This window comes from Sebastes umbrosus, chromosome 6, assembly GCF_015220745.1.
Source record: "Sebastes umbrosus isolate fSebUmb1 chromosome 6, fSebUmb1.pri, whole genome shotgun sequence".
NCBI classification, from domain to species: domain Eukaryota; kingdom Metazoa; phylum Chordata; class Actinopteri; order Perciformes; family Sebastidae; genus Sebastes; species Sebastes umbrosus.
The window spans coordinates 4,265,774-4,290,255 of NC_051274.1; the positions used below are offsets into that span (position 1 = coordinate 4,265,774).

The 24,482-nt window shown below is 42.3% G+C and overlaps 1 protein-coding gene and 1 long non-coding RNA gene across 2 annotated transcripts in view; one reads left to right on the forward strand and one right to left on the reverse strand.

The window, feature by feature from the left end:
* The window catches only part of LOC119490164, a 31,251-nt gene extending 12,133 nt beyond the window's left edge, over positions 1 to 19,118 (forward strand). Inside the window, exon 3 of the long non-coding RNA XR_005207344.1 lies at positions 18,383 to 19,118. This is a non-coding gene — a long non-coding RNA (uncharacterized LOC119490164). The remainder of the gene's footprint in view (positions 1 to 18,382) is intronic.
* LOC119490163 (plexin-A1-like) overlaps positions 1 to 24,482 on the reverse strand; it is a 361,229-nt gene that overhangs the window by 88,837 nt on the left and 247,910 nt on the right. The window contains 2 exon segments of the mRNA XM_037773385.1: positions 4,007 to 4,230; positions 12,987 to 13,083. Of these exon segments, the coding sequence (XP_037629313.1) occupies positions 4,007 to 4,230; positions 12,987 to 13,083 (321 nt within the window).

The following is a 24,482-nucleotide window of genomic DNA, read 5'->3' on the forward strand; positions in this document are numbered from 1 at the left end:
GCACTGTGATGTTGATGCCGTTTCTGCTTTACATACAAAATAATGGCAAAATTTCCACCCAGTGAAAGCATTTTTTCCACCAACGTTAGAGGCCATTGTGTATAAGACTTGTGTCGTGAAGTGTTGTAATGTGTGCAGATGTGCATGGCGATACATTTTTCTTTACTTTAAAATGTATTTTAAAATTGTAATCCTGCTAGTAATCCCCATTTTTGCAAAATGTATCAGTAATCTAATTACATCTTTTTTTTCTGCGTAACTGTCGAATACTTTTTTTGGGCTAAACCCATTTTCATTCAGATATCTTGAGGTTAAGGGACTCCTTTGAAAATGGCCATGCCAGGTTTTCCTCGCCAAAATTTACCGTAACAGCGTTTTTAAGCCTCCTTCCTGACAAGCTAGCATGACAGCATGCTAGCTGGGTGTTAAGGGGTTAATGAAATAGCTTAACCTCTGATGGTCTAACGTGCAGTTGGTGCTGTATGGCCAATTTATGGTCTGTTCACATAATCAGTTCTGCTGGGAAATGTAAGCATCACATAATTACATAATCATCGGGTGGTTTTAAAATAACTGATGTACCTTCTTTCCTTTAATTGTTTTAATTAGCCTGTTCAAGTCTACAGAATGCCTGATCAGTGAATAGAACATGTACTGTACTGTATATTATATCTCATAATGGCTGCTCTACTTGATAAATTAAATCCTCCTGGAAGGTAATATAACCTAAACAGGGCAAAATTAATCCATGAATCAAGAGAGTAGAGACATCTGCTATTGATATCAAGATGTCTTTCACTTTTTACTTTCAAAGCTCTTTAGACAGTTATTACTCCCAGTCTACCTGTACTTGTTCTATATAAAAACACATCACTCTTATACTCTCCCTTCTCCTTCTCACACCCAGACACATGCACGTACACAAGTTGTGTAGGAATCAAACCAGAAGAACTTCCGAAACCTGCCTTTCATGTCTGCCTTCTTCGCCATCACATTAATAGTTACATAATTTTCTCATCAAATTTAGGTAACTCTTTTATCCAGACCAACTTATCTAACTAAGTCATAAAGCAAAGAATCTCTCTGTCTCTGTATGTGCTGTATATATGTATATGTGGGTATGTCCTTCACATATCTCGACAACTGTCCATCTGATCGAGTTCCCACTTGGCAGGAGTATTACTGGGGACCCAAGGACATGCAGTGTCGAAGTTGGTGCAATTTGAACATGCAATAAATATTAATAAAGAAAGAAAGATGTAAGAATCAGAAATTGCTTGTTAACAGCAACACCTCTGTCAACAAAAGTCAGCGTCCTGTTGCTCGCGCTTGTGCTCGCTCTACATAGACATGAACGAGCATCGCTCAACACAGTGAGGCGACACACGTCAGCTAAAACCACAATATCACTCTATATTTCAGCTGCTTGGCAGTAATGTTAGCTGACCAGACGAAGGTCTCTCCATGAATCAATGCTGATCCTAGTGTTGGCTAGTGTTGGCGGAGATTTGGTCGGAGACGATAACATTACTTGCTGCGGAGCCCCGTCACTTCACAAGACACGGGAAACCTCTGTTGGTCTGGAGGAGCTGCAGCAGTTATTTCTGCACAAATGTCCACTGTACATTCACTAGATATTCTCAGAGCTAAACTAACTCTTCTGCAGTGTGCAGTGTGCGCGCATGCACGTGAGAGTGGAGCGAAAGAGCGAGAACGAGAGTGGTGTGTGAGTGAAGGCAGGCAGAGGAGCAGAGGAGCAGAGTACAGCAGAGACTCCGGTCCTGGAGACCAAAGCTACGGTCTCCCCCGCGTCCTCCGACCGCGCCCAACACTGTTTAACAGACGGGCTTCACTAGTTGTAACTTTGCGGTTTTGTTGCTTCTGTGTAGTTTGTGTTGGAGTCTAAGTCTGAACAGCGTAGCCACACGCAAATGCGCAATGATTTATATGTGTAATAAATCCCTTTAAAACAAATGAGAAAAGATTAAACCAAGTGACACAGATTACACCATTACTATCAAGATAATCATCTGAACCATTAAATGTTCATTTGAGCTGGAATCGAGCGTAAATATCTCATCCTATTCACAGATTTTATACATGCTATGGAATAAATTGCCTTTTGTTGGACAATAATGTTTGTTCTGATCCTGATTTTATAACAGCTGAGGATTGAGAAAGCCTGTTTTTCTTACTTCTTCGACTAAGGAAACGCAGGTAAGAAAAAGATCCACAAATGAAAAGAAAAAGAAAGAAAACAGATAGGAATGAATCTTAAACTATGTCTGACCAACACTGGATTTCCGAGCCTTCCAAACACATCAATGCACAGAGAGACAGTGACATACAAGAAGGACAGTTCAAAAAAGAATCAAACAAAACAAAACCTCTACGTGCCTCTGTCTCTAGAGTAGCAGTTTGATGTAACAGTGAGTAATAATACCGTTTCTGTGCCAAGGGCAGGCACAAGGTCCCAACAAGAGTGTGTTTTAATAGCAACACATTAAAATGGAGCAGCTCGCACTCTCAGTTCAGGACACGTAGGGCTTTCGTGACCACGGGGGCTTCGACAAAGAGAGCTGACGCAACGGCCTATCAAGGTTTACCAGCCTTGGATCTCGGCAGGTGACTTTACACTCTTCACGAGTCGACGAGATTATGATGTGGCGCTCAAAGAAGCCGCGCTGCTTCTCTTTGCAGGTGATTTTAGAACTGTAACACTGGAGGGACTTTTGATTAGAAGAGTTTCTTTTGGTTGTTGCCGAGTGTGGATGTTGGATGTGCTTTTTTTTCTTTCCTACCAATGGTGAAACTGTTGAGTAATACTGTGTATATATATATATATATATATTGCATGGACGTGATACAAACTTAATTGTTATGGGGGTTATGGTTACTTATATTTCAAAATGTCTCATACATTACATTTTGCAGAATTTATTAAAATTCTAAACAAATACCAAGCCAGAGCAAATAATTGAAATAGTAGAGCAGGATGCTAATGGAATGTTTTTCCATGTTATGATTTGAGCATATTTGTTATGCTAAATGCAATACCTGTGAGGGTTTCTGGACAATATTTGTCATTGTTTTGTGTTTTTAATTGATTTCCGATAACAAATATATACATATATTTGTATAAAGCAAGCATATTTGCCCACTCCCCTGTTGATAAGAGTATTAAATACTTGACAAATCTCCCTTGAAGGTACATTTTGAACAGATAAAAAAAAAGTGTGATTAATTTATGATTAATCACATTTAAATATTTTGAACGATTTAATAGCCATTGAAACTTAAAGAAAAATAATGACTTTTTGAAGACACAATCTGGGATCTAAATATTAAACAAAGGACCGCCCTGCCAAAAACAGAATATTCTAAACACAGGACTAGAACCTGCTGTCACTCCAAACTGATTGGTAGATTGGACACTAGATAACAACTAAAGCAGTTTAAAGAAGTCATTGTTTTTGATGGTGTTGTATAGTGAAAAAGCAATACAGGCCATAATTCAATTATGGTCTGTAGTTTATGTGGTCAAAACTACTGATTAGGCCTTTAATGTTTGAATGGGACCCACACTAGCCTCAGGATTAAGTTCCAGGTATGTTAGCTCGGAGAATGATGAATGTGTTATGTGGCTGGGTTTTGGGTTGTTGTATTTCGTTTGACCATGGCCAAGAATCAACAACCCCAGAGCTCCATGTTTCAAGCAGTGGCTCAGGAAAAATGCTGTCCGCACCATGTGAGCCCCTCTACAAAGTTGGACTCTTCTGTGAATTGGAACATGCTCTATTTTATCTGAAAAGAAGCCAGCACTCTCTTTCTGTCTACCTGGCAACCATTCATCATTAAACAGTAGAAAAAGTACTAAAAGTACATTCTCTCAAATACACACACTCTCACAGCCTGTTCAATATTGAACAGGTGCATGCTGAACAGGTGGTGTAATGTACTGTATGTATGTGGCCATACCAACAAACACACACACACACACACTTACCTTAGTGATCTTGGGGTGGGTGCAGCGGCTGTTCCCAGAGGTGGCGTGCATCCACCCTCCGCCTTCAGCCAGCTGCAGCGGGAGGTGGGAATTCCCGCCGCCGGTACATTCCTGCCTGAGGGAGCACTTCCTGTCCTGGACGCACCAACCACATTCAAACCTGGGGTCAGCCTTCAGGCACATACCACAGCTGTCCCGCAGCGCTCTGCACTTGTACAGGTGGGCTGGACGGGGGACAGAGAGAGACAGAGACAGAGAGAGAGAGAGAGAGAGAGAGAGAGAGAGAGAGACATTTGATGTGAGTTGCAGTCATACAAACATTCCTCACTCACTGGGGGAACAGCAGTTTTTCCATTATCTAACGTGTTCACTGTTAATGTTGACTCTGATCAATAGCCTACATGTATAAACACATATCAGAATCAGAAATACTTTATTGATCCCCGGGGAGATATATATTGTATAAACATAAAAACATGTAAGAAAATAGAAATAAAGGAGTATGTACCGTGGATTATGTACATAATGCTACAATATAAACACAATATATGTAAGAAATATAAGTAAATTCTAGGCATGCACCAATACCGATACCAGTATTGGGTATCGGGTTCGATACTGTGCTCATGTACTCATACTTGTACTCGCAAAACAGCTCCGATACAACGACATCGATACCACTTTACGGCAGCGCGACATTAACCTCTCGTCACCATCTTTCGGGTCCTATCGCACGCGCTCACGCTCCACCTCCGCGACGGTGCGGGTGCTGGTGATGCGCCCGACCCCGCAGGGCCGGGATCCCACCTCAGGCGGCGCGCGCCGGCCCTCATTTTCATTGCGCCACAGGGTTTTGCTTGCACCTTCTGACTCGCTCGTGCGTTAGACTCCTTGGTCCGTGTCGGGTGGGTTGCAGGCATCGCCGCAGACCCTTTTTACGTTGGCCGAGCCCCGCCGTGGGGGAACGACGCGGTTGGGGCGCACTAAGGACAGTCCACCCCGGTGACACTTTGGCCACGGACCTGGGAAGCACCTTCTTCCCGAGGCTTTCCAAGCCGACCTAGAGCCGGTTGCGGCGCACCGCCTTGTATGCGGGACTCCCCAGCCTGCCGCTCACACCTTCCAGTTGGCTGTTAACGAGGGTCTTTTGGCACAGAGTAGTACTCGTATTGGTACTCGGTATCGGCGTGTACCCAAATGTAAGAACTTGTACTTGTACTCGATCTTAAAAAAGTGGTATTGGTGCATGCCTAGTAGGCTAAGTACTAAAATTAGAAATAAAAAAATATGGCAGTGACATTCCCTTATGTATGGCCATAGCATTTATGATGTTGGAAGATTAGCATGCTAGCTTACAAAAACAGTGTGTAAAGACTAGCTAACTAGCTAGCTAATTTAGCACCAGTATTTTTTCAGTTAGCAGCAAGAGCACTAGAACGCATTAAGAGACATGATATCACAGAGAACGTCACACACCCCTGTTCAACTCATAGAAAGTTTCTTTTAGCATTATTTCATTATGTAGCTTTTCAGAAAGAGTTATGAAAGAATCCCTCTATGAGAAAATACATGAAACCTGTCAGCTAGCGGAGCAGAGGCTAACTCAGGTGGAGTGGGACGGTAGCTCTCTTGTTTCTTACTTTGCACTGTGTGAGGTTGAACTGAACCTGCTTCCACATGCTTGCTACAACTGTCACATTTCTGGGCTAGTACCTGCTCCGCTAACTAGCTAGCATTATTCCCTCCACCATGGCTGTATTCGAAACCACATACTATACTAGTAGTACGTACTGATTTGGCCAAAATGTAGTATGTAGTATGCAGTATGAGCACAAAAGCAAAATCTCCAGTATGCCAAAAATACCCGGATGACGTACTGATTTGGAAAAATTCTCCAGTATGCATCAGACCAGTCTACCTCACCTACTGTATCCCACAATGCAAAGCGCTGGAACAGTACAGGCTACGGTTACAAAAACAGCAGCCAAAAGCTGCTCGTTTTTTACGTTTTTTGTAGCTATTTCAACACTAAATTCACTTCTGAAAGTTTTTCAGGCGAGAAATCAACTGTGTAGATTATTAATATCGGCAGTTTTACGAAGTTAGATGGCGAATCGAACATTTGTTCCACCGTTGTCGGAGTTTAGAAGCTCCACAGAATACCGTGACAGCCAGCTAGTGCCTGCCCGGGTCGCTGCCAGCAAGCCGGGTAGTCACGCTCAGAGACCGCTATGAGCTGCTGGAGCTCACTCCGGTCTCGTAGACGAGAGGCTTTTATTTCCTTGTTGACGGATAGTTTGTTTAAATATCACAACACAGATGTCCATTATAAATTAACAGGAACCTGTGTTTATCTGCCTTTTTGGAGTTAAAAAGCTCCACAATCGCCCGCGGGCGTAGCTCGCTGGAGAGACGGCCAGTGACGCTCACAGAGCGGCTGCAGAGCAGCAGAGTCGCGAGGGAAAGAGCAGCTTCTGACGGGGCAGAGAGATTCCTGTTGAGACAACATGACACTATTTTAGCATTTCTCTAATATCTGGAGGGAGATCAGTCCAGTTTTTTTTTTGTTGCTGTAACTGAAAAAGCAGTTTGAGTAAAGTAAATGTTGTGGATCAATGTTTTATATTTCCCGTCTCTCCTCGTTGATGATCCTGTTTGTCGGACTTCATTATGAAGTGTTAGAATAAATAGTTTAAACCTGCAGTATCTTATAAAGTAAACAAGCAGAACATAAACAACAAAATCAAAGTTGTATTTTTTGATAATATTGTAATAGTGGTACAAGTTTGTTTTTTTGTCCTGTGCTTTAAGAGCTGGTTTAAAGGCTTAACCTCGTCTAGCATACTGCTAAATACATTACTTTAACTGTCACATACTGCATACTACTCAGGAACGCAGTATGCAGTATGTACTGTATACTGCATACTGTGCTCCTCAGTAGTATGCAGTATGCGGTTTCGAATACAGCCCATGTGTTTCTGTAGTTTTAATTTGAAAAGCTGAGACACAATGTTTGGGTGTTCGGCCTTCACTCAAAGGTTAATTGATATCTAGCCTATACTACTGTACTTGTAACATTTTAGCTTAATTTGTTAGCACCCCAAAAATAACTTGAATTTCATTTTACCTTGTTTAAAATGACTGGGAGCGAAAAATAACTATTTTTTACCTTTGGACCGAGCCAGGCTAGATGTTTCTCCATTTCCTGTCGTTATGCTAAGCTAAGCTAACTGGCTGCTGGCTGTATTTCTTTATTTTTGATGCTTTCTTTATTGAACTCATGCTCATTTACGGAGGGAAGAAAAGGAGACAAAACAAAAAATAACTTTTGGGGAAAAAATGATTTTACTACATGCTAAATGCATGAACTAGTGTTGCTTTATTGTACGAAAGTTACCTTTCGTATACTGCTTGAGAAATATTATTCTGATGAACAGAAAGTTCTGTAAGTTGTTAATTTGAAAGAAAGCAAGAGTGGCAAGAAAAAAGTCCAAAAAAAGTAATCAGGAGTTTGTGTCTGTGAGCTCGAGAGAGACAGAGAGGAAGGAACAGCATAAATGAATGTTAACCGCCTAAAAACCTACGGTAGGTGATTATTACCACTATGAGGCGGTGACGTTGAGAAAATAACTGCTTCCACAGATAAATAGAGGCAGAAAAAAATTAACAAGCAACCTAGAGGGATATTACAGAAATTAATTCAACAGGTAATGTCTTCTAACGCCAATAGGGAACTGATAATTTGTTGTGTAAAAAAAAAAAAAAAAAAAAACATTCCCTCAACTCTGCCGAGTGGAAAAAGTCATTAAAAGTAAAAAAAAAATAAAAAAAAATGAATAAATAAATAGATAAATAAATAATTAAATCCTCAAACACCTGAGAAAGGAGACGAGGGGGAGATGAAAGGCAGCGGGGAGGAGAGAGAGGGGGGATAAATTTTAGCTGTGCTTGTTAACAAAACAGCAACACAAATTGTTATGAATTTAAAGATGGTGAGGCCCCGCGAGGCCGAGAGAATCAGAGAAACAGATTAGAGCCAGAGAGAGTGGGAGAGGTTGAGAGAAAAAAGAGACGACAACAGAGAATCTGTGCGAGTAGAGAAACGAGCACAAACAAACAGCGGAGAGAGAAAGTCGCATGCAGACGAGAGAGAGAAAAAAGTACAGGTAAATGGATTTTTTGTTTTGGTTACATTTGTCGAATGTTAATCTCTATAATTATCTCAGTTTATACGACAATGCCAAAAGGTTTGTTTGCTGTCACACCAGTTAAACAGATCTGAAATGAACTGAAGTGGAAAAACAGCAAAAAAAAAAAAAAAAAAAAGCAACAGAGCATGGAAGAATCTCCTCCTCTTCCTCCTCCTCCTCCTCCTCCTCCTACTCTTCGGCAGGCAGACGGCGAGCTGGACTTCAAAGGGAGCTTCTTATGTATCCATCTGCCTGCCTCGGCCCTCTGCTCGGGCCCTAATCTGATTAGCCACGGCTCAGCTTAAAAGTAGCGCGACGCTAATTAATCTGAACCAAATGAATGATTTAATTAACATTAACATCTCCACTTTACACCGGGGCAAAGCTGGGCCAGCACCGAGCGGCTCTGCTTCAGACGGATAATGCAGCTCCGGATTGAGAAAGAAAGAGACGGGGATGGAGCGGGGAGGGATTAATAGAGGATGGAGAGAAAAGAGGGAGGAGAAGGTCTTTATGAGATTTGTGTGAGTGTGGACGGTTTTATAATGCATGTTTTTAAGGAGTTTTAACACTAAGCATCGCATTGAACTCATAATCATAATAGGTATTTTGTGAAGCTTTAGCACAATAACTATAATATATCTATGGGGGGGGGGTTGATAGGATTGTTGATTCTAACTGATTACTCATCCATAGCCTCGCCAGCTGGTTCAGTTTAAGTCTGTTTTGTTGTGAGGAACAGAAGCAAGCGCTGCTTACTCATAGTCCAAACAACAGGAACACACTTGTCAAGTTCACACACAGCGCCTCTAAGATCGTTGGATTTCACACTCCCAAACTCCCGACACCATTTGCTGTTATGTGCAAAGCGCTCGCATCCCCCGGGGGTCCGTTTCAAGAGTTAGCTGGATAACTCATATCTGGAGCATGGACTAATGTCAAAAGCCCTGTTATCACTTTTATTCAAAGTAGGACTGTCAAAGTTAACGCGATAATAACACGATAATTTGTTTTAACGCCACTAATTTCTTTAACCCATTGACGCAACTTGTGATTTTTTAGGTTGAGCGGGCTCAGCTTGTCACGAAGGAGGTTAAATAACGCTCCGAACTTATGCTAAATTTTGGCGAGGAAAAACAGGCGTGGCCATTTTCATAAGGGATCCCTTGACCTCTGACATCCAGATATGTGAATGTAAATGGGTTCTATGGGTACCCACGAGTCTCCCCTTTACAGACATGCCCACTTTACGATAATCACATGCAGTTCGGGGGGAAGTCATAGTCAAGTCAGCACCAAGCCCCCAGGAAGAACGCCGGTCGTCGATTCCGACTTTCGTAGTGGCCAAACGGCGGTACTACAACTTCAGTGTCCGTCACGTGATGCCATTGGGCCCAAAAAGACTTTTTCCCATAGACTTACATTGAGAAAGAGACGTCTGTAACTCACCGGATCATTTTTTAGGTGAATCAAATCCCCAGTACGAACACTCTGATAGTCCTTATTTAAATCTTTAAGTTTTAAAGTTGTAAAACGCACTAATAGCTGAAACCAGAGTTATTTTCCTTTCTCCATTCATGTGAGTGAGACCCAGTCCGAGGCAGGAGCGCAAGCCGTGATGACACCAAAAAAATGAAAGTTGTAATTATGTTCTTTAAAAATTTGAATGATCTTTAAAATTTTGACTCACTAGTGAGAGAGACCAATCCAGGAGGATGACTAGTACATGACATGATGGCATGACTCTTGACCGAGTCATGTGACCAATCATCTCGGACGCTACTCCGTCAAGATCCGGGTACTTTTCCAGACGGAAGTCGAGCCATTTAGGCTTCATGCACCAATGAGCAACTCTCATAGGAATGAACGGGACCCCACCTCCAACGCTGTATCCAGTTCTTTTAATACATCCATGGTCAGCACACTGACACACTGACAGCTGTTGTTGCCTGTTGGGCTGCAGTTTGACATGTTATGATTTGAGATACATATTTGTTTTGCTAAATGCAGTACCTGTGAGGGTTTCTGGACAATATTTGTCATTGTTTTGTGTTGTTAATTGATTTCCAATAATAAATATATACATACATTTGAATAAAGCAGCATATTTGCCCACTCCCATGTTGATAAGAGTATTAAATACTTGACAAATCTCCCTTTAAGGTACATTTTGAACAGATAAAAATGTATGATTAATTTGTGATTAATCGCGATTAAATATTTTAATCGACTGACAGCCCTAATTCAAAGCTATCCAGACCACTAAAATCCTGCTTTTTGGTACAAGCTTCTGAACTGCCGAAACGCACCCTTAGTCCATGTTTAACACTACTGATCCAGGAGATTTAAATAAAAAAAAAAAATGCCATATTTCTAATACTTTGAACCGAATGGTGGGAAATATCCGATAGCAACAAGTGAAGTAAAGGCACCGAGGCCACTTGATTCACCTTTATGTTAAATATTTTAAGCCATTTTTTAAAATATCAAATTGGCAGATCTATTTTCTCTAAGCTGACTGTTGGTTGGACCTATAATCAATAATTGATCCAAAAAAGTTATATCTTCTATGAGGTCAGTCATTGCTTCATTTCAACCCGAGACTATTATGGACCCTCTTTTTTTATTTTATTTATTCTTATTTAACCTTTATTTAACCAGGAGGTCCCTTGAGATTAAAATCTCTTTTTAGAGGGAGACCTGGCCAAGATGGCACGCCATTACAAAGTTCCAAAAATTATACAATGAAGCATTTTAAAACAGACAAAAGACAACAGATACATAATACAAAATCCAGTTTAGGAATAGCAATTGCACTCTTCAGTTACACAGTTTTTTTTATCAGAGCTTTGAACTCTCCCAGGGAGACAAAATCATTAAGCTGTAGTGTGTTCTGAAGGTTGTTCCATGACCAGGGCGCAAAATAGGAGAAAGCTGCTCTACCAAGTTCCGAGCAAATCCTCGGTACCCGGTAGAGCAGCCATCTAGTGGAGCGAAAGTTATAATAGCTGTCGGTGAGTGATAGGAGATTACACAGATATGAAGGGAGTTTGCCTAGTTTGGCTTTGTAAATAAAAATATACCAATGTTGCTGTCTCCTTTGGCTTAATGAAGACCAGGAGAACAGATCAAAAAGTACACAATGATGTGTACGGGATAATGAGTTGGATCTTGTGAGTCCGAAATAAAGTTTGAATTAAATTGAATACAGTAGGACGTTTCACTCACGATAACAACATTAACATTCTGATGTCTTATATATAAATATTAGCATGCTAATAACATGCTAATAACATGCTAATATTTATATAATATTTTATATGTACAGTTGAGGCTGATGGTAATGCTGGTTTTTGGTTATAAACCAAAGTATTGGTCTAAAAAGTCTGACCTGATGATGGCGCTATAAATGAAAAGTCATATTTTTGTAGGCCAACTCAGAAGGTAGCATCACACTGGGTTCCTTCGACAAAAAGCCAATGGGATTGTTCCATTGGGTTTTGGATTATAGCAGAAAATAAGGTCCGTGGCAAACAAACATTAATGATACTTACAAATTTTGTTCCGTAACATAATCTAATCTAATAATCTTAAATGATGTGCAGAATTACTTGACTCACAAAATAAATGCTGACATAGTACTGATAAATACAAATATAGGCCTGTATTGCTCAGTTGACTTATCTGATTGGGAAAAATCATCGTTCAAAATGACAGTCCATCTACTTGATTGCACAGAAATGTGACTATATGTTTAGTTGAGGCATCACACGCTAAACTCAGGACGTTTAATCCCCCAGACAGGACCTTTCGGCACAGACAGACTGACAATATTAAAGGAGCATATTTGAAACAGAATAACACAGGCAGAAGAATCGGGTCATGACCGATAAGCAACTAATTTTCCAAGCAATCTGCAAAAAGAACCGCACGTCTGACATTTATCAAAATGAGGTCAGATAGAACACAAAGGATGTGAGATTAACACGTGCGCGTGCGTCATCTAAAGACTGAACAGAACAGAAAAAAAGAGAAGAGACTACAGTAGGACGGGCGAGTTAATCTGACTCCAGACATGCAAATTCAGAGCAAAACACTGTATGACACACTTGAGAGCAAGACTTATATTATCTTGTGTAATGGGACGTCTAAAATCATTAGCCTCCACCACCCAATATATTACACTTGATAAAGAATTTAGAAATGGTAATTGTTTTCCACTTCATGCACAAATAGCGATTAAAAATAATAAATGCCATCCCTCCGTGTCGCTTTCTGTTTTTCTTTATCAATCCCTTTATTCTCATCTACCCCCCCTGCGCCATTACACGCTGCATTTATCAACCTGTCATCCACCCATCCTTCTTCCCCTTCATCCTTTCTTCTGCCAATTGGTTTTCGCCATTTGTTTACCTTCCTCTCTAACATCCATCCCTATTAATTTCTCCCGTTGGATGTTTGTTTGTTATCATCGCCGTCCATCAATCACTCCCTTCTGCCTCTCTCTTTTATCCCTGAGACAAGAATAGTGTTTTTCCAAAACGGATGGTACACTTTCACCTTTCTCCCTGATGGCTGTCAAAAAATGAAATTACAGATTTCTCATGAAGGGGAAAAAACTGCACACGACGTTGTTGCTTCACAGAAAATCATTACAGACAGATAAACAAGCGGGGCCCATTCAAATCTTTTTTTTTTTTTGCCAAGCAACAATGCTCCACCAAAATGTGACTCAAGAATAGACTTACAGACAGAGAGAAAGACAGAGAGAGAAAAAGGAGAGGTTCTACCTTGAATGTTGAACGGGTTGTCAATCACAAAGTTTCCATTCCACACCACGGAGAGGTCGACTGGTAGGTCACTGATGTCACTGCCCTCGTAGTCGTACTGAAACAGACCAGAAAGACGAGGCGCGTGTGAGAAATTGTTGATTTATAATGGATTCAATGCAAATCGGGAATTGTGTGAGATATCGTTTCATTTGCATAGTGATTCGCCCCGGCTTGTTCACCGCAGACAGTGATACAGGCCCGAGCATGCACGCATGCATAAATCCATATTCACCAAAACAGACATATTTCATAAATACACATAGAGAAATAACAGATGGGTTCCAGCTGAATGGGCACGGACGAAATGGAGACAGGAATGGGATGGGGAGGAGAGGAGATGAGGTAGGATGGAGAGAGAGAGAGACGAGAGGAAGAAGAGGAGGAGGAGGAGAAGTGGTCAGAGAGGTGAAAGCAGACATGCGAGAGGACCTTATTCATTTACGCATGAGCTAAGTGGTGGGATGAGGGTATGGGGAGAGATAAGATGCGGAGCAGTGTAAAGTGAAATTGGCATTTCCAATTTGCTCCCTGACACACTGGATTTGATAGACGGGACTCGACCATCCCAAATGGGCAATGGGGCCTGAGACACACACACACATACACACACATACCTACACACATACACACACACAGACACACACACACTTATGATACAGTCAAAACTTTTCTCCACTCTTCTCTGATTCATTACCAATGCCTCAAATACCAAACATATCACAAGAGTGAATTATTGTGTGTAGAATAGATGAAGTTAAAATGCTGTTGTTTTCCCCCCTACACACAAGTTAAAGGTCCAGAGTGTAGGATTTAGTGACATCTAGTGGTGAGGTTGCAGGTTGCAACCAACTGATGACTCCTCCGCTCACCCCTCTCTTCTTTTCAAGCATGTCGGAGAACTACGGTGGACTTCAGGTAACTTAAAAACGTGGAAGGCTCTCTCTAGAGCCGGTGTTTGGTTTGTCCGTTCTGGGCTACTGTTGAAGCATGGCGGTGCGAGACATGGCGGACTCTGTGAAGAGGGGACGTGTCTAGAAGGGAGCCTGCAAACTGTGAAATCTGATCTGAGATCTGCAAAAAACTTTCAAAAACTCTCGCGAGACTCGCTGCCCGACGACCTATCCTAACCTTAACCATTCAAGATCAATGCCTAACCTTAACAATCTCGTGAAAGTTTTCCCAGTTTGCAGGCTCCCTTCTAGCCACTACCGTGAATAGGACCTGCTCTTTATGTAGATATGAAGGGCTAGTTCTAAGCGAACGAAAAGTCAACAATTCTTAGTTTCAGGTGATTATACATGAATGAAAACAGTTATTAGGGCTGTCAATCGATTAGAATATGTAATCGTAATTTATCGCACATTTTTGGTATGTATATAATTATGACTGGAAATCAATTACCAACACAAAACAATGACTAATATTGTCCAGAAACCCTCCCTGCTTGAGCACTCAAAATAGTCTAAAATTGCCATTGATGGAATCTGTTAAGCTGGTGCTAAAAAAATAAAAAGGGTGGGCCTACTTAAGAATAATGAGCTGCATGGGTTGCCTGTATACCAACAAAGTAGATCATCGTTTAGTTTAGCAGGTTTCAGCTGTGTGACTGCCCGGCGTAACGATACTCTGTCGCCCGGCGTAACTTTAGCGAGTGTCCGACAAACCGTGTGCGCGTTTGTGCTACATTAGCAGCTGTAGCTCTGCTGTGGCTTTGTGTTCCTCGTAGCCACACACACATACGCTTTGTCAGCGCGGCCTAACTTTAGTGAATTTCCGCCAGACTGTGTGTGTGTGTGGCAAAGCAAAATACATGTTATTTCAGATCAGTAATGGTGTCAGTTCAGCCTCAAGCCTCGAGGAGAAGGCGATGAAACACAGGGATGAATAGAAGAAAGAGAAGAAATTAACACAAGGAAAAAGAAAAAAAAAAAGGAGACATTGTCAGCAGCCACAGAAGAAGGAATGTGGGAAGTTTGGATCTCTATTGAGACGGTTAAGAAGCTGAGAGGAACACAGGCCGATGAAACCACAGGATTCTGGGAGGTCAGCAGCTCCGGAGCAGAGGGATTCAACCCAAACACTCTTTTGCCACAAAGGAAAGGCTGATTGGTCTTATTCCCTTCCCACTAGTTCAGCATGACCCTGATCCATCACACATGAGGTAGGCTGTTGACTTTATTAGCATCACCATTACGTCCCACTGTTTAAAGGCCTGTGTATGGCAGCCAGTAAAACCACAGGACCCACACACACACACACACATGCCCACACACTCCTCACTCTGCGGCGTGGCCCCCATTAAACTTTAAGGGCTTCGACTTGTCCGCCGTCACCAAAACACTGGGTGAGCTTGTTCTCTTGTCAGTCCCCTGCCCACCCTGCTGCCCGCCACATCATGCTTTATTCATACTGTCACATGGTTTAAAACACCGACGCAAACCACACTGTGACACTGCGACACCGTGCTACACTGAGCATCACCCACTCACCCACTAACTCGCTTCCTCGGGACACTTCGGAGTAAAAGAAGAGGTTTTCGGGCGTTTCCAAAATAAAGAAAAGATAAGGAAGAGAGATTACAAGAAGAGGGATTTCAGGAGGGAAGACACATTAAGCTAAAACTGCTGTAGAAATAAACCAGTGATTCTCAAAGTAGGGTCTGGGGACCCCCAGGTGTCAGTGGAACTCTGTCAGGGAGTCCGCAAAATAATGTGCTATAAATCATATAATTGTGCTGTATCATTGAAAAGTACATATCTACAGATGGGGGCCATATGCGGCAATAAAAAAAACATATTGTGTCCATTACTACCACCCATGTTAGTTTTGGGCCTATGGAAACTCTGACATGATTTGTGACACATCACGTCAATCTGTCATGAATCAGTCACTTCACTCAGGAAGCAACAAACTGCTCCTGCAGCTGCTTAGCTGGCTGAGAAGATGATAAAGCTTCATGAAAAGTCTGGCGATCACCAAAGCTATTACAATTCATCCTAAGGGAACATGTGTACTAAATGTTATGGCAATCAATCCAACAGTAGTCAAGACATTTCACTCAAAACCAGAAATGTTAACCTCATGGTGGCAATCACCAGAGTCAATAGGCTTCCTTGTCTGGGACAAAATTTCATGCATTTCAATGCATCCAGCAATCGTTGGTATATTTCAATGTGGACCAAAGTGGTGGACCGACAGACCATTTAGAGCCATGCCGCCAACATGGCTAAAACCTTATCTGAAAAATATTAAAGCCACATCAGGGAAGCATCTCTTTAAGCTGACACTTTAATAATGTATCACACTGGTCTTGTCACTCACCAGTTATTACCGTACTCTGACCTCTGAAATTTGAATTTCTTCTCTAATTAAATGAGATTTAGAAGTATGGATGACACCTGATATTAGATGCAGGCATTTTGCCACGACTTTGGGTCCAATTTACAAGGACAATTCATCTATTTATCCACTAAAACCTTCCCTATGAAGTTCTTATCAACAATGTAGTGATCATTTTTATGGGGTCACTGCCAGCATCTATTTCTCTATCTTCTCAATGGAGGTATGCTTTAAAGGTGTCCTCTGGCGGTATCTAGCGATAAGGTGAGGAGATTACAACCAACTGAAGCCTCTCCCGTGTGCCAAGCGTGTTGGAGAGCTACGATGGCCGACGCGGAAAGGTGAATGGCCCTCTCTAGAGCCATTTGGAGCAGAGTCAGGGCTTAGAGTGTGTGTGTGTACGTGGGAAGTGAGTGGTGAAGCAAGAGAGAGAGAGCTGCGGCGAGTACTGTTATCGACTCCGGCCCAAGCAAGAAAAGTTAACGGTTTGTCCGTTCTGGGCTACTGTAGAAACATGGCGGACTCTATGTAGATGTAAACGGCTCATTCTAAGCTAACAGAAACACAACGATTCTTATTATCAGGTGATTGTACACTAAAGAAAACATACTTATTAATATTATTTTCCATTTCTGCCAATAGATCCCCCCCTAATTGTTACACACTGGTCCTTTAAGCTTTTGGATGGACAGAAGTCTAATTCTGGAATGAGGCTCTGCATGTCTGTCTCAGTTAGACAGTCACCTTTTGAAAATGTTGACAGATGCTCAGACATCTTGATTAGAACTGTGGCATGAAAGAAAGTACATTTAATTATGAAACACTGCCGAAGCTGTTACCTCTACTTGAACCTGTCTTTACAAAACGGCAGCATTTGAAAGGATGGATGTGTGTTTGAATATCGAGTGAGGGCTGTCTCAGACTGAGATGCTTTAAGGGGGAAGTTGGTATACTAAAAGAAAAGACATTTAATACTGTATGCTAATTGCTAAAACAAGATAAATATTAAAAAGGAGACAAGGCGTATTTATCTCACTATGATGGTAGAATCTTTCACTTGTTTTCAGCTTGTTTCTAATAACTTGTCGCTACACAATCTTATCCTGTACATGATGAAATCCCTTTTTTAAAGTTTTCACCCTTCCTCTCACACAGCAGATAGTTAGTGTACATCAGATCTTGTGTATTCACTCTGCTCTGGCCATGTGTGTGTGTGAAAGTGATTGTGGTGTATGTATACTTCCTGTATCTCTGGAGCTCCAGAAGGGAAACCGGGAGGGCAGAAGCAGGTTTCAACCGATATTCTGACATGTAATCTGACTGTAACTAATGAGCAAGTATTGCCTACGATGATGTCAAATGTCTAAACCAGAAAAAAAAATCCATTCCAGTTTCACCTCGCTGTTGCTTTGACTCGCGGGCTGAAAGCAATTGGACACCTTACACCTTAAATCATCTTTTAAAAACTCTCGGCTTAATGAGAAACGGTCGCTGTCTTTTGTTTGTGTGATTTATTATCCGTGCTCATGTTTTTCCACATTCCCCGCATTTAATTATGTTTTTTTGTCTCCCAGCCATCCCACTCTGGGTTCCCTCTTTGGCCTCCATGTAGGATTTCTTCCATACTAGGCATTCCTCTGGTCTATGGTGATTAGATGTTTGGGTTTTTGTCCTGCAGCTTAATTGATTACAGTTATGAAGCAATGGCGCCGGAAGTAAGGGGGGCCCAGGGTACAGCTGAGTCTCACATAATCAGAACCTGGACTGAAGCATTTATTTACGCAGTCTATTTTTTCCACAATACGTGTGTAAACTTGAGGTTTATGACCGATAAAAAAGCACTGAATAATATACTTTTTTTGGCAATTTTGCAATCGGTGGAGCAGAGTGTGGATCTTTATCCAATCATAATCAACTATTGTGTAGCCTATTTCAAATGAAATCAAAGTGACCTGACATCCAGCCCGCCACAGTTTCATAATGAACCGAAAAATATTTTTACACTTTCTCAACAGGTGGGCTGGCCCCTTGCCGGGCCCATCGTCTGGTGCGCCGCGACAGAGGTCTGCTTGGAGAGGCCCGACCGTGAGTTTCACGTCACCCCTCGCCCGGACCTCGCTGTTGCCCGGAGTTGTTGAGTTCTCTCTGCGCAGTGCACCCTCTCTCCCTGCGGGGGAGGGATTCCCGGCGCGACTGTCAACCGGGAAGGAGTGTCCTCAGTGCGAAGGGTTTGCGGCGAATGTCGGCACGCCGTCTGGTTACCATGCTTATGCTGTGTGACTTTTTGACATCAGCATTCTTAACCATAAATAAAGCCTTTCTGAATAAACTGTTTACCAGGGCACCAAGTTCTTCATAGATCTAGCCTCGTAATTTTGCTCTCAAAGTGCTCCAGATTGATGCATTTAACTTTAATATGTAGGGCTGTCCTGAATACCATTTTTGGGGCTTCAAAGCGTCGGTGAGAAATATTTAAAGGCATTCGAAGCTGGTGCGGCGCAACAGGCTGACACGTTCTTCTATCTGTCTCCGTCTCCCCCGTTTCAGTGTCCAGGACAGTGGCGCTGTCGCACTACTGTACACACACAAACCTCTACACACAACAAACAGCAAGAAAGACTAATAATAATTAATGTTGAATATGAATAATGAATGAACAACGGATGAAGCTTCAAAGCATTCGGGTCAGCCCTTTTAATATGTTCAAAATGTTCTTCACTGTGTCTCAAAATCCTACGGGTAACACTGTATTATGTCATCCAAAGATGCCCCCCCAACTTCAAAACTCATTACGGCACTACTGCTATGAACATACTGTATACTGTAGGTGATTGTCCTCCAGAGACAGACGGCTTCCGGTTGAAATATTTGCTCTTTGGTACTTTTTTTTAAACTTACTGAACAGCTATTGACTACCAGCATGTCACTGACTTTATCTGCTACAGCTTTGATCTAAAAGTAGTGGCACCAGTGTTGTTTAAAACTCTGTACTGGTGGAATCATGTGGGTAAAAGTTGCTCCCCCCCCTGCTGAGCAGCCTCTCTGCTGGCCTGCCGTCCTGACTTCCCTCCCCTGAGCGCCCCGAGCTGCTGGAGATGAGTAATCAGACTCATTACTGAAGCCTCTGGCCAGCTCCTCCATGTCACTGCATGTAATTAATCTACCTGAGCCAACTCATAGTGTAGCCCCCCCTAGGGAAAAGAAGAGAGGAGAGGAGAGGAGAACAGGAAGTTAGGTGGAGGGAAGGGTATAGGAGGAAAAAGAAGAGGATACAGTAGAGGAAAGTTGGGTGGATGCAAGTGGAGGACAGCTAAAGTGCAGATAAGGGAGAAAGCGAGAGGAGAGGAATTTGGAAAGGAGGAGAGGAGATTAGAAGAGAGGCAATGAGAGCTGGGAAGGGGATGACAACGAGACGAAAAGAGGGGGAGACAGAAAGAAGGAGAGAAATCGGACATACATAAACGAGTGGAGGACAGTGGAAGGAAGGAGGGGATGAGGGAGAGGAGAGGTACAGAGACGAGGAGGGGCAATGAGAGGGGACGAGGGAGGGAGGGAGGCGAGGTGACACGAGGAGAAAAAAGGAGAGGGAGGGGAGGAGGTGTAAAAAAACTACAAGGTGAGCACAAAGCCGTCCCTGGCCTCATTACAGTAACACAGCAGCCTGGCTCGGGTTCATTCGTTATCTGCTCCTGCACTCGTTTATTCTCTCGCTACATGAATCGTCTCCATGGATTGCATGTCCCCGTGGATTGTATGAATAGATATGGCTTGTGTGTGTGTGTGTGTGTGTGCGTGTGTGTGCATGCTCGAGCGTCTGAGGGACTGAAAACTGCCGATGTTAACAAAACAGAGCAGCTGGCTGATGAAGGGGGGGGGGGGAGGTAGAACAACTGGGAGGTGTGTGCATATGTGTGCGCGTCCATGTGCAGGTCACCCTCATGTAATTAGTCATGTTGAAGGATACCTGAGTGTGTGTTAAAAATACACTGCTAGTGCACAATACACACACACACACACACACACACACACACACACACACACACACACAAGTCCCCCATTCCGGTTCGGTTTAATTTACTTCAGTTCAAACTATATTTCATATGTTTAAGTTCACTCTTGTAATAAATAAAAAAAAGATTCTATTCAACCATTTGAACAATATACCAATATACTGGCACTTCAACTTTTGATTTCACTTTGTTTTAGTGACTCTCTTTCTCAGCTACATCTGCGACGAGTGTGTGCTGTTATTTGTTCTTATTAGGGCTGTCAAAGTTAACGCGATAATAACACGTTAACGCAGCTTCGTTTTAGTGTCACTAATTTCTTTAACGCATAAACAGAATTGATGTTTCGGAGGTTGTAGCGGGCTCAGTTTTAAAGCTAGAGTGAAGATACTGGCATCATATGAAACTACAAAAGAGTGAATCCATTGGTACCAGCCATGTCATACTAGCTTGTCGCCAAGGAGGTTAAATAACACTCCAAAATTGCCTACATTTTTGCGAAAAAAAAACAAAATGTCATTGCCATTTTCAAAGGGGTCCCTTGACCTCTGACCTCAAGATATGTGAATGTAAATGGGTTCTATGGGTACCCACGAGTCTCCCCTTTACAGACATGCCCACTTTATGATAATCACATGCAGTTTTGGGGCAAGTCATAGTCAAGTCAGCACACTGACACACTGACAGCATTTGGGTTTGAGTTTGCCATGTTATGATTTGAGCATATTTGTTATGCTAAATGCAGTACCTGTGAGGGTTTCTGGACAATATTTGTTACTGTTTTGTGTTGTTAATTGATTTCCAGTAATAAATATATACATATATTTGAATAAAGCAGCATATTTACCCACTCCCATGTTGATAAGAGTATTAAATACTTGACAAATGTCCTTTTAAAGTACATTTTGAACACATAAAAAATGTGTTATTAATTTAGGATTAATCCCGATTAAAATATGGACAATCACTAGTTATGTCATTATACTGTAAGTTACTCTAAGTGGTCATGATTTGCTTTAATTTTACAATGTTATATGTGTTGTTTTTGCATAGATTTATTGATATCTTTTCTCTTTTTGTCTATAAACACACAGTAAGCTACGTACCAATCGCCTTTGCTCCAAAATGCAGGCTATTTGGCAAAGTGCATTAGTGGTATATAAACTTATTTTGTAGGAGGCAGTGCTGCAGAAGTGCACAAGCACGTGTCTACATTAGCCTACGTGTGCTACTCTGTATGTGTGCTATATGTACCATGTCTGTGAAAGTTAGGAAAGTCTACACCAATTTGTGGACTGTGAACACACAAACACACACACACAGTCTGTCATCCACCTAACATGTACTATGCTGCTCACAACAGGGCCAGAAGCATGGACTTACAGTGGGAAGTTCATACCAGCAGACACACACACACACACACACACACACACAGAGAGTTTGATAGCCTATGTGTGTCAGTGCAATAAATCATGTAAAGCAGGTTGCTGGTTGTTGCTGATGCTACAGTCTCCGTCTGCTCCACATGATTAGGGAGAAGATCATGTGGAGAATCTCCATATGTCTGCTTCACGTTGGGCTTCCAAACCCCTGAGGAGGATGTGTGTGTGTGTGTGTGTGTGTGTGTGTGTGTGTGTGTGTGTTTGTACCATGAACAAACCAGTAGGTACCCACGCAGCTTGCATCCTATCTGTGTGTGTGTGTGTGTGTGTGTGTGTGTGTGCGCCAGCGTGTGTTTTCCTGTGAACACCCCAGTGTGCATCCATGCGTACTTGTGGGTCCCTGGTGTATTTGAGTATGCACGTTCAATGTTTCAGTGTTTGTCGAGGGGCTAAATAATGCACAAAGAGACAGTAAGATTGAACGGATGAGTGTACATCTACTGCTGGCTAATTTTCTCTGTGATTTATTACACTCTACTGTCCCAGTCACAGCCAGCTGTGATACATATACACACACTTCCCTACTGAGAATACAGAATACAATGGTAGTGGGTACACAGGCTCTCCATCATCGATGGATCTTCTGTGTGCTGATCCTCTCAATTAACTCTTTCATTCTCAATTTTTCCTATAAACACACCTATTATTACTGATGAGAACCTGTTACTCGTAAAGGGAAGGCTACAAAAACATTTACATCTGGGCTAAGAGAGACCATGCCAGCGTGCTTTTAGCTTCTTAAAGCTGCACTAATCAATATAGAAAAATGTGTCAAATGACTGTGTGTAATGTAGAAGGGGTCTTTAGTGGTGATGAACCCACACAGATTTAATACCAGCTCTGCAGCTAAGTATTGCACTTCTTTAAAGTTGGGGGAAGATATCTTGACTTTTAGTTCCTAGTATAGTCAAGCTCCACAAACACTGGATCCTTCACCTCCCAAAATGTAACTTGATAGATTAGACATTAGACCCTCCCTAAATGTGTCGATTCATCGGCAACAAATTCATCGGTATCAGCCGATATTCGCCCCGTTGACTTCCATCAGCGTACCGGCAAAAAACATGACTTTTGCTGATGGCAGTTGCATCAATTTTGCGCCGGCTAAATGTTGTGTTTGTTATTTGCGGATCGGTTTCGGACAACAGTAACCAGCTGCTGATTCAGAGAAAGAAGCCACTGGCTGAACATGACCCTGACGGTGGGCACTGTGCGCACGTGTGGTTTGTTCACAAGTAAAAGTGAAAGTAAAAGTCGGCCGTGTGGGGATATTACACTGTCTCGGACAGCGACAAGAACGATGTTATGTTCAGTGACAAATGAAGCAGTAAAACAATGGGTTACAACATTTCTTAAAAACAATCAACGTGGTCTGGATGGGAACGAACCTCGTGTGTGTGCGTAATGTGTCACCAGAAGCCTGTTAGTCCAACGAGGGGTGACGCAGAACCCAGAACATTACCCGCTCCCGGGCGAGCAGAGTGCAGCAACACGTCGGGGTCGCCGCATCGTAGTCCCGCGGTTTGCATGGGTCCATGCAATATAAATTTACAGTCATCAGTTATAATGAAAAGCAGGTTAAGAATACGCAAGAAATCAAACAAACTGCTGAAACTCCGAGAGCCAGTCAAAATAACACTGCTATCTTATAATCTTCATATGTGGCGTCAGCCTATAGGTTACGTCAGCTATCTTTGTGTTTACTGTGCTTCTAACCGGGGGCTGTTTTGATAGTTTGTGGCAGAAACGAAAAAAACTACTCGTATATTCGTGTCATCCTCCTCGCTACCAGGATACTACTTCGCTGGGAGGATTGCGTGCAGCAGCTCCGGGAGACAGACCTTCAGTTAGCAGGTATGTAGCAACTTGGATTTAGTCAGTCCAAACCCCAGGGTTGGGGCCCGGGGGCCCAGAGACCCTGCAGGATCAGAAAACTTTAGACCCAGTGCTCCACCAGCAGGCTGTGACTCACTGGTTTGCGATGCCTGAATGCGAGTTGCTGCAGGTAACTGCTAACTGAAGGCCTGCCACCCACCCGCCCTCCTCCCAGTGAAGTAGTATCTTGGTGGCGGGGACAACAAAACAAAAACACAAGTCTTCTTTGGATTTAATTCAATAAAAAAACTACCAAAACATACATGGACCCCGTACCTTCAACGTGACAAGCCCTTAGGGCAGCTCTACTTCTTCGTCCTGGACTGAGGGACAGACTGGACGCTACAGTGACTCACTGATGCCTCTCGAGATACAAGTGGTATAACAAGACAGGACGGGCCGGGGCTAGCTGGTTTAGCATGCTCATTTAAGTAGATATCTCTGCAACAGATGTCTTCGAGATACACTGTAACTTCTTCACATTCTGCTGATAATGTTAATTCCTTTTTTTGAATGTTTTAAACTAAAATGCTGGCTAGATCTCGTGCATTGCCCTTTTCCTTTACGGTATGAAAGTCACACTTGAAACTTGCTTGATTGGTGTGATCCATCACAGTGGACATGAAGTCAGCATTCATTTTTTATCAAAGTTGAGTGGGTCATGCCATGTAGATTTTTCTAATCGATCTGCACTCAAACTGCATCACCACGCCACAATAATGTCACATTGACAGAATTCAAACTCGGTCTGTGATTGATAACTCGACTCGAGCAAGTTTCTAATAGATGTT